Raw genomic sequence first — 9,954 nt, 5'->3', positions numbered from 1 at the left:
TGACATTGCATCCACCTTGGGCCTCAGCAACTTAAATTAAGGTGGGCAGTTCCTTTTTCTATGATTAATGTATGGTTATAATTAACTGGCGATGGTTAGTCTCGTGAATGAAATTTCGAAATCGTAATATTAAGCATATAAAATGAACCGAAAAGTTCAAAAGCGGGAAAGGCTATCAGAGTTTAATAAATCCACTATAAAAAAGGCAGGCTTATGCCGTTGACGAACTATTTTAGTAAAGCAACACGAACAACAGACTCGATTACTGAAGTTAGATCTGAATTCACGCAATCATCTTCCGAAGCTCACGCACCTATTCGGCAAAATACCGTAATGAATACGGTAATTGAAGGACAGAATAACACGCAAGGTGACGACCAATTCATTGGCGTCACTGCTGAGGTAGAAAACGAAGAAAGAAATACAGTAGTAAATGAGGATCCGGAATTGGAATGCAGACTCATGCTATAAAGTTCTGAACAATCTGATAGTGATAATGAATTGCCACCAACTGTCACTGGTTTATTAAACACCCAAGTTACCGTCACCGAACTATCAAAAGTGGAAGTTAAAGTGTCTGCCAATGATTTGGGGGATAAGGTACCATCTCAGCCAAAGCTGTCACACTATCCAAGAACACAATTTTCAAATCGAATGAGGCGCTTCAATAGTGATTGGTATAAGGGAAGAGATTGGCTGGAATATTCCACAAAAACAGACTCTTGCTATTGCTACCCGTGTAGGAAGTATTCAATTGCTAAAGAGAGGTCAGACCAAATTTTCACTGTCCAAGGCTATAGAAATTGGAAAAACGCTTTATCGAAAACTGGGTTTGATAAGCACACGGATTCAAAATATCACAAAGAAGCTTTTCTTAACTGGAAAGAACACCAAGCCAGAGAACAAGCTAGTTCAATTATTACCAAAAAACTGGTTGACGAGCAGATTCAGAGAAATCGATATTACTTGAGAGCGGTTTTTGAAGTTATACAATTTTTAGCCGAACATGAACTTCCTCTGCGTGGTACAACAGAACAAATACATCAAACCTCATCTGGGCTTTTCCTAAGCCTATTCGAGTTCACCCTAAAACGAGATCCAGATTTAGTCAGGGTTTTACAAACTATTCCACAGAATGCGCATTATAGATCACCATCTGTACAAAATGAACTCATAGGAATCCTAGCTGAATGCGTAAGAACGGCGGTTGCGGATAGCGTTCGCTTATCGAAGCCAGGGTATTATACAATAAAATGTGATGGTACACGAGATAAATCAAGTAAATTATAATTTTTATCGACGTTATTATACAACTAAAATTTTCAATACATGAATAATAACTCATCCATTCCGTCATTGGCAATTCCAATAATATTAGGAAATGAAGACTTTTGCATCGTAATTCGACATGTTAAAAATGGCGTAATATTTGAAAATTTATTAGATATGATTTGTTTAGAGGAGTTTAATGCTGAGTATACTTCGAAACGAATATTAAATGTTCTTGAAAAACACCATTTGGATCTAAACAAGATTATAAGTCAATGTTATGATGGCGCTTCAGATATTTAATTTGTAGTTATTAGTACACGGAATTGCAATCTATTTGGACTGTTTTTAGCAAAAACTTAAATTAACTTTTACGTAGTTATGTCTGGTGTAAAAGGAGGAATGCAAAAGATAATTTCTCGAACTTTGGAAAGGGATATTCCTTATGTTCACTGCTTTAATCATCAACTACATCTAGTAATTGTCAACGGTTTCAAGTTAGAACCAAAATTAAAGCAACTCTTTGACACTTGCAACTGTCTCTACAATCTCTTCAGAAAATTTACTGTGTGCGCGCGATACAAAGGTTCGCAATCCAATCTATTAAATCAAAATATCAGCTAAGCTTAAAGACCCATGAACGGTTTCAGGGAAAACACTGAAACGTCTTATGGAGCACAGATGGACTGGGCATCTGGAAACCGTAACAATCATCGTTGAAAACTTCCGAGAAATATTTTTAGTGCTTAAAGATTTAAGCAGAGACACGTCACTACCTGGAGAGACTGCTGTGGAGGCAACTGGACTAATGAAAATTATGAAAGGGCTTGAATTTCGGTTTTTGGCTATTTTGACGAAAAGCGTTTTAGGTAATCCTATTTCTAACAATTTCAATTTATGGTCACCGACTTCTATTTCTTTACATAGTTACATTACAAAAGTGTTGCAATTTTCAACTTTTCAGAAGTGTTTGCTCCAGCTAACAAGCATTTGCAAAATGAACAGTGTGATCTAATGGCTGGGCTAGATTTAATAACCACAACAGTCGAAGCAATTAAACAGCAACGAAGTGAAAAACATTTTCCTCAAATATGGACTATGTCTATGAAACTATTTCCCGAGGCTGATGACCACGAGTTAGGATCCAACACATTGGTTCAAAAAAAGCGTACCCGAAAAATTAATCCCAAGTTCAAAGATGCTCACCTTATGTCAACGGTCGGACAGTCTGAGTCCGCAGATATGAATCTATCCCCTGAAACGTCGATGAAAAGATTATATTACAGTGTTATTGATTCTATTACGGCAGAAATGGAGGGTAGATTTTCAGAACGGAACAAAGTTCTGTCGAAGGCTTTTGCATCATTAGTTCCAAGTTCCGCATCATTTTTTGATATTGACAAATTGGATCCCATTTGCCAGCTAATGAGCATAGATCGCAATGAGCTTAGAAAGGAAATCAGTCTTGGTCGTGCATATGTGTTAAGTAATGTTTCTGCCGAAGAGAAAAAATTGCGAGTGGTTTGCGAAGTTCTCTTGAAGTGTAATGTGAGTATCAGCAAAATGCAAAATTGATTCGTTCGATCTTTAACAACCCAACATGAAAACAATGATTGCGCTCTAATACTTCTGGTATTGACTATATAGAACGCATTTCCAATTTTATACAAAATATGCTGTGCAGCTTTGGCATTTGGATCGTCTACTGCTGTTTGCGAAGGAACTTTTTCAACTTTGACTAGAGTGTTAAGCCCCGACCGCCAGTCTATGTTACCAGAACGTCTGTGCGATTTGACATTACTAGCTGTGGAAAAGGAATACACAAGAAGTGTATCTTTTGACAGTTTTCTTGAAAGGTTCACTTCGAAATCACGAAAATTAGTTGTATGAAGTTTTTCTTTAATAAATAGTACAAAAAAATTTAATTTCTTGCATAAAGGATTTTAATACCAAATTGTCCGAAAATGTGCCCAACCGCGGTCCTACCAAAAATTTCACCCGGGCGACGGCCCTGTTCACCCCCAGTGCCAAGAGGCAGCAGGTTAGTCCACTCGGCCCGACTGTGAAAGTGGATGCTGAAAGGCTTAGTGAAATCAAAACTGGTAACGGTTTTGTCAGAGCACATCGTTAACGATGGCTGAATGGCTTAGTGAAATCAAAACTGGTAACGGTTTTGTCAGAGCACATCGTTAACGACGGCTGAATGGCTTAGTGAAATCAAAACTGGTAACGGTTTTGTCAGAGCACATCGTTAACGACGGCTGAATGGCTTAGTGAAATCAAAACTGGTAACGGTTTTGTCAGAGCACATCGTTAACGACGGCTGAATGGCTTAGTGAAATCAAAACTGGTAGTGGTTTTGTCAGAGCACATCGTTAACGACGGCTGAATGGCTTAGTGAAATCAAAACTGGTAACGGTTTTGTCAGAGCACATTGTTAACGACGGCTCAAATGCGGCGTACTCCCGAAAGAGCTTCGTATGGCTGTAATCCCAGAGTCTTGGAACCGAACAGCCATTAATGTTGAGTCTGTAGGCCCCCATGACAGCCTCTACCTCAATGAAGAGATTAAGAGGAAGTAAGTCAAGGAGCACCTCCAGAGAAGCAGTTGGGGTCGATCTCATGGCCCCCGTAACTCCAATGCAGGCAAGCCTTTGAAGCTTGCGCAGGGCAGCCTGCACCGTCTTGAGCCGAACCCTTGTCCACCAGACAAGTGCCCCGTAGGATAGTATGGGTCTGCTGATCCCAGTATAGAGCCAGTGTACAGCCTTGGGGTTGAGGCCACAAGTCTGGCACACAGAGCTCCTGGTCCCCCAGAAAAGCATCTTGGCCTTCTTGATGCACCGATCAAGATGCGGCTTTCATGTGAGTCTGCAATCAAAGGTCATCTCCAGGTATTTCACCTCGGAGGACTTTGTCAGGACCTGGCCAAAGAAAGAGATATCATTGAACAGATCATTAGTATTCTTCCTCGTAAAAGGAACAAGGACATGTTTATCAGGATTTACAGTGAATTTAACCGCCTGACACTATTGCTCCATGCTAGAGAGAGCAAATGTCATAAGCGCGGTAACAGTATCCGGGAACTTCCCGGTAAAGACTATCGCTACATCGTCCGCATACCCGAAGTGCTAAAGCCCCCAGCACCCCCGAGCCTCCCTAAAAGTTCGTCCACCACCAGGCACCACAACAGGGGGGAGAGCACTCCACCCTGAGGGAAGCCCCTGCTGGTAGTCACCCCTAGAGAGTCCCCAAGGAGGGACGCCGACAACTCACGGTCGGTAAGCATGGACTTGATCCAGCGGCCGAGAGTGTCGCTGATGCAAAATCTCTTGACAGCTTCAGTAATAACCGAGCTAGAGACCTTGTCAAAGGCCCCCTCAATGTCGAGGAAGACGGCCAGTGAAATTTCCTGAAACTCGAATGCCCTATCCAGGCAATTCGTAAGGCCGTGAAGGGCCGTCTCAGTGGATTTGCCTTTTTGGTAGGCAAATTGTGAAGAAGAGAGAGGAATTACCGAAAGTACCTCGTCTCTAATGTACCTGTGCACCAGCTTCTCCAGAATTTTGAGGAAGAAGGAGGTCAGGCATATGGGCCTAAATGCCTTCGCCTCGAGATAGGAAGCCTTCCCGGGCTTGGGAATAAAGATGACCCTAGAGCATATCCAGTCATATATACCAATAAGGAATGTATCCCAAATTCTTAATCGCTGTGAAAATTTGCTAAATTAAAAGTTTTTTTTGGTGAAACATAGAGTAATTTTGATAAATCTTAGTAGAATTTAACTCAACGTTTTAAACAATTTGAAATGTTTTTCAAATTACGCGTTTCGTTTCGGTAAAATGTAACCTAGAGGGCTGATTTAGTTTCGGTGGTTTATTCAATTTCCCATGTATTCCTATGGGTTTAAAGGAATTGTAAATTATCGTTTTCGTTTCGATGAAGATGTAACGCAAATGATCAAAAAAGTTTCGATGGATTTTTACTTCTAACACGAAATGCATTGTGGATACATTACTGTTTTTAACGTTTTCCACAAATTTTTGATTACACGGCTAATAATTTTGATAAATATAGTACGTATGAGGTTATTGCTTCCGTCTAATGATATGTTGTCTTATTGATTTCTGCTAACGCTACAAAAACATAACTTGTAGAGACTTGTCCGTTTAATGCCCTCAGGGCAACCACCTGGAATCAATTAAATATTTGACCCCTTCACCAATTAACAAAGCAATAAATCACTCTAAATACAAATTCCATTCATAACAATACAAATGGTTCGACCACGCCCCCAAACCCATTAAGACACGCCTGGACATGTTTACGTATAAATAAAAAAATATATGGGATAAAGGTTCAACCCCGCTCTCCTTTTAATGTCATAAAACCTGGTGGGTGGTCCACTTATAGAAAGGACAAAATATATTACGTTGATCAGAAAGCAAGGAATCAAATGGCACTGCCCCCCCCCCCCAAACTCATAAAATTTAGACACGTATGAACGTGTTTACGTATAAATAAAAAGAGATGGGGATAAATTCTTTTGTTGTGAACTAAGTTCGACCTCCTCCGCCCCCTTAATGCCATATACTATACACCTGTTGGGTGGCCAAAAGGAGATATAGAGAGCGAAGACATCTTCTTCTCATGCCGCTATGCCACGTACGGGTCATCTACACCGCAATCATTGTGATGGGACTTTAAAAGACGTGCCTGACTGCGGCCAATTAAATTATTTCTGCACATGACGTGACTGTGCGCACTTCAGACGTTGTGTTTTAGTTCAATCTAAAAATCTGATCCGTATGTCGACCCATAAAGAGCGAAGACATCTTCTTGACGAGCGAAAGTTTTATAAAAAAAAAGGGTAAGTTCACTTTGCATCATAACAATGATTCTATTTTAGTCAATATTTATGTTTACTTTAGTTACTTCGTTTCTAGTAAGCAACTTTTGCATGGTAAAATTGGGGTTTTTTAGATAGTGTTAAGGAAATGCTAGTATTTTAATCAATATTCGTGTGGTTTTTAAGCAGTATTCAGCTATAACAATATTGGTATTTTAGTCAATATTCATGTGTACTTTAGTAGTATTCGTATAAGAAATCGGTATTAATTTCTAATATGCCACTTGTGAATGGTAAAATTGGGGTTTTTAAGATAGTATTGTGGAAATTCTAGTATTTTAATCAATATTCATGTGCATTTTAGCCAGTATTCAGCTATAACTTTTGCATACATTTTATATAAATTCTTTGTAGTTAAGTATTATTCGTATGAAATTCAGTATTAATTTCTAATAAGCCACTTGTGCAGGGTAAAATTAGTGTTCTTTAGGTAGTATTATATAAATGCCAGAATTTTAATCAATATTCATGTGTATTTTAGGAGTAGTCAGCTATAACTTTTGCATGTAGTTTATATCAATCACGTGTAATTTAGTAGTATTTGTGTGAAATTCAGCATTACTTTATAATAAGCCACTTGTGCATGGTAAGATTGCTGATTTTTTAGGTAGAATTATATAAATGCCCGTATTTTAATCAATATTCATGGGTATTTTAAAAGTATTCGTATGAAAAAACCGGTAGTAACATTTTTTTGAAAAATCAGAGTTTCCTGCTCATTAAATGTTCTAAACCTAATACAAACTCTGATTCTTAAACCTATACAACTAGAATAACCTAGCATAAGGCTGTGTTTTAGGATCTACCGTAGAATAACCTAGCATAGACCAATCATTCAGGATCTACCGTAGAATAACCTAGCATAGACCAATCATTCAGGATCTAACATAGAATAACTTAGCATAAGCCTATCTTTTTCAGGATCTACCATAGAATAACCTAGCATAAGACTATTTTTTAGCATTTACCAAGAACAAAACTAGCATATTACACCTACAATTAAACATTATTATGTATGCACCCCTGCGAGGGGGGTCATATATCGAACTACCCCAATGGATAGCTGATAAAAAAGCGGTGATTAATATCAAAAACTCCGATGATAGATGCTTTTTATACAGCATTTTAGCTAAACTACATCCGGTTGATAAAAACCCTCAACGTGTTAGTAAATACACCGGGTTTACCGAGGAGTTGAATCTGGATGGGGTGTCTTTCCCCTTTAAACCTGATTCAAACAAACTGGAAAAATTTGAACGGGTAAATAAGCTATCGGTTAACATCTTTGCGTTAGAAAAAATAGTTTTCCCCATCTACGTTAGTAACAATAAAGTGCAAGAAGAACGGCAAATTGACCTCTTATTACTAACCCAAGGGAAAAAACAACATTACTGCTTAATAAAAAGCTTAAGTCGTCTCTTAAACGATTTTACGAAACACGATGGGGTGACGTTCTACTGTCGTTATTGTCTACACCGCTTCACTGGTGCCAACGCTAAAAGTAACCACAACGAACACGTGAAAGATTGTAACATCCACGGACCTCAACGTATCATCATGCCCACCAAGGAACCCATCTGTAAATTCAGAAAGTTCGGATGGTGTATGAGGGTTCCGTATGTTATCTACGCTGATTTTGAGTCGATTATGCCTAAGGTCGACACCTGCCTACCAGACTCGACGCTTTCTTCGACCACCACTCTAGCTTTACATATATCTTGTGGTTTTTCCTACGTCGTAGTTGGTCCTGACGGTAAGTTACAGTACAAAGTTTAATTTTTACCTTATAAATCCATATATTTGTTATCAGGAACTCCCAATAAACCGGTTACATATAGAGGGAAAGACGCAACCAACGTCTTTTTTGATAGATTAGATATTGAATCGAAAGTTATCCTAGATAAAATCGCGGAAAAATCCCCACTGAGTCTATCGAGCGAGGAGGAGATAACTTTCAGAAAGACGTCACTCTGTTAACTATGTTATAAACCGTTCACGGAAAAGGATTGGAAAGTTCGAGATCACGATCATTACTTGGAGACGTACCATGGAGCAGCGCACAATAGTTGCAATCTAAAACTGAAACCACCATCACATATCCCCGTCTTCCTACATAACCTGAGTCGCTACGATGGACATCTCCTCATGCAACAAATCGGATTAATTAAAAATAAGAAAATCGAATGCATTCCGAGCAATAGTGAGACGTATATTTCCTTTTCGCTGGGTCATCTACGTTTCGTCGACTCGTGTAGATTTTTACCCGCTTCCCTGGAAACCCTCGTAGGGAATCCAGCTAAAGGAGGGTCAGAGAAGTTCCCCATTTTAAATTCCGTGTATACACCTGACGAAGTCGCCTTACTATTACGGAAGGGAGTGTACCCTTATGATTACATGGACAGTACAGAAAAATTTGATCAGGAACAACTACCCTCGAAGGAGGAGTTCTTCAACATCTTAACTGACTCTCATATCTCTGACAGTCATTATGAGCATGCGCAGAAGGTCTGGGAAACCTTCCAGATTAAAAACATAGGTAAGGGTTTTTATATACAAACCCTAATAACTATCATGCTAACAGGGAGATACGTTTTAGGCGAGTATCATGACCTCTACGTCACTGCTGACACTCTACAGCTAGCTGACGTTTTCGAATCATTCCGAAGTATTTGTATGAACTACTACAAATTAGACAGCGCACATTCCTGTACAAGTCCAGGATTCGCTTGGGAGAGCGCCCTCTACATGACAGGTGTAGAGCTGGATTTACTGCTCGACCCGGATGTGCATTTGATGATTGAAAAAGGGATTCGCGGAGGTGTTTCCACGATTAGTCACCGTTAGGCGACAGCCAACAATAACCTCTTCCCCGAGATCTACGATCCGAAAAAACCCACTAGTTTTCTAACGTATCTAGACTGTAACAACCTATACGGCACCGTCATGATGGATCCCATGCCAATGAAAAACTTTCAATGGGATAATTCCACACCTATCGAAGACGTACAGTCCCGGACAAAAGTTTCTGGACAATTTCATTTGGCTGCCATTTTGTTCCTATTTGAGCTAGAGTAACAAAATAGGACTTTCTAAATAGGTTTACTTCTTAAAATTATTTTAAAATTACAAATAACACTGTGGCGCTAATAGGGCGTTAGCCATAGCGGAAATAGTAAAGCCCCCCGATAATGACGTTACGAAATAGTGCTTCAAATGGATCAACAATGCTATCGTTGCACGCGTCTTGTCACGTCGAATCCGAAACTGTTTTCAAATTCTAACTCGGTTCAGAAAATTAAAAGTTATGACAAAAAACGTGACGTTCAAAACAATAGCAAATAAGCCTAAAAATTTTTAATTTTATCTATATCAACTTAGCTCCGTATTAAATATTACGATCAGAAAAACAAGATGTTCCAACCCGAGAATTTTTAGTTCACACTGACATATGAGAAATGAGAACTTGTGAATTAGACTCAGTCTTCAGAAATGGAGGGTTGTTGGTGGCGGTTTGTAAACGTCTAAATATTTAGAGATTTGGATATGTTTAATGATTTTTTGTAATTTCCTAGTTGCTAATACAGTGGGTGGATATTTGGGGATAATTCTTTTGACGGATATTTTACGGCAGACGGCGTTATCTGTTGAATCGCTATTAAAAGTTGGACGAGCCGCGGTATTGAATGATGGACAGTGTTTGAAGAATATACTTTGAGAAAGTTTAAGGAGCAAAATAGGTGGCATGACTAAAATACAGTTGTAACAGATATAGTTTA

The 9,954-nt window shown here is 39.0% G+C and overlaps 2 protein-coding genes across 2 annotated transcripts; both read left to right on the top strand.

The window, feature by feature from the left end:
- The first annotated feature begins 333 nt into the window (after positions 1-333).
- On the top strand, positions 334-3,159 carry LOC149680934 (zinc finger MYM-type protein 1-like). Its single transcript, XM_089834460.1, has 7 exons — positions 334-454; positions 539-1,279; positions 1,379-1,540; positions 1,649-1,855; positions 1,920-2,138; positions 2,234-2,812; positions 2,954-3,159. The coding sequence occupies exons 1-7, from the start codon at positions 334-336 to the stop codon at positions 3,157-3,159; spliced, it is 2,235 nt and encodes a 744-aa protein (XP_089690586.1).
- Positions 3,160-7,192: 4,033 nt separating this feature from the next.
- LOC149680933 (uncharacterized) lies at positions 7,193-9,179 on the top strand. The gene is made up of 3 exons (XM_089834517.1): positions 7,193-7,931; positions 7,989-8,714; positions 8,775-9,179. The coding sequence occupies exons 2-3, from the start codon at positions 8,324-8,326 to the stop codon at positions 9,020-9,022; spliced, it is 639 nt and encodes a 212-aa protein (XP_089690643.1). The 5' UTR covers positions 7,193-7,931; positions 7,989-8,323; the 3' UTR covers positions 9,023-9,179.
- The last annotated feature ends 775 nt before the right edge of the window (positions 9,180-9,954 follow it).

The sequence above is a fragment of the Phalangium opilio genome, unplaced genomic scaffold (genome assembly GCF_054372755.1).
Source record: "Phalangium opilio isolate 3A_F unplaced genomic scaffold, DU_Popi_V2 ptg000039l_1, whole genome shotgun sequence".
In the NCBI taxonomy this organism is placed as follows: domain Eukaryota; kingdom Metazoa; phylum Arthropoda; class Arachnida; order Opiliones; family Phalangiidae; genus Phalangium; species Phalangium opilio.
Note: the sequence above shows the minus strand (reverse complement) of the source record. Positions and strands in the feature narration are given on the sequence as shown.

Excerpts from the sequence above, each read along its gene's own strand:
- LOC149680934 (XM_089834460.1), top strand. The coding sequence starts at position 334 with ATGAATACGGTAATTGAAGGACAGAATAACACGCAAGGTGACGACCAA. Across the intron at positions 455-538 it reads TGAGGATCCGGAATTGGAAT|TTACCGTCACCGAACTATCA; the intron begins GCAGACTCATGC and ends TAAACACCCAAG. Across the intron at positions 1,856-1,919 it reads TGTGTGCGCGCGATACAAAG|GGAAAACACTGAAACGTCTT; the intron begins GTTCGCAATCCA and ends GAACGGTTTCAG.
- LOC149680933 (XM_089834517.1), top strand. The coding sequence starts at position 8,324 with ATGCAACAAATCGGATTAATTAAAAATAAGAAAATCGAATGCATTCCG. Across the intron at positions 8,715-8,774 it reads CTTCCAGATTAAAAACATAG|GCGAGTATCATGACCTCTAC; the intron begins GTAAGGGTTTTT and ends GATACGTTTTAG.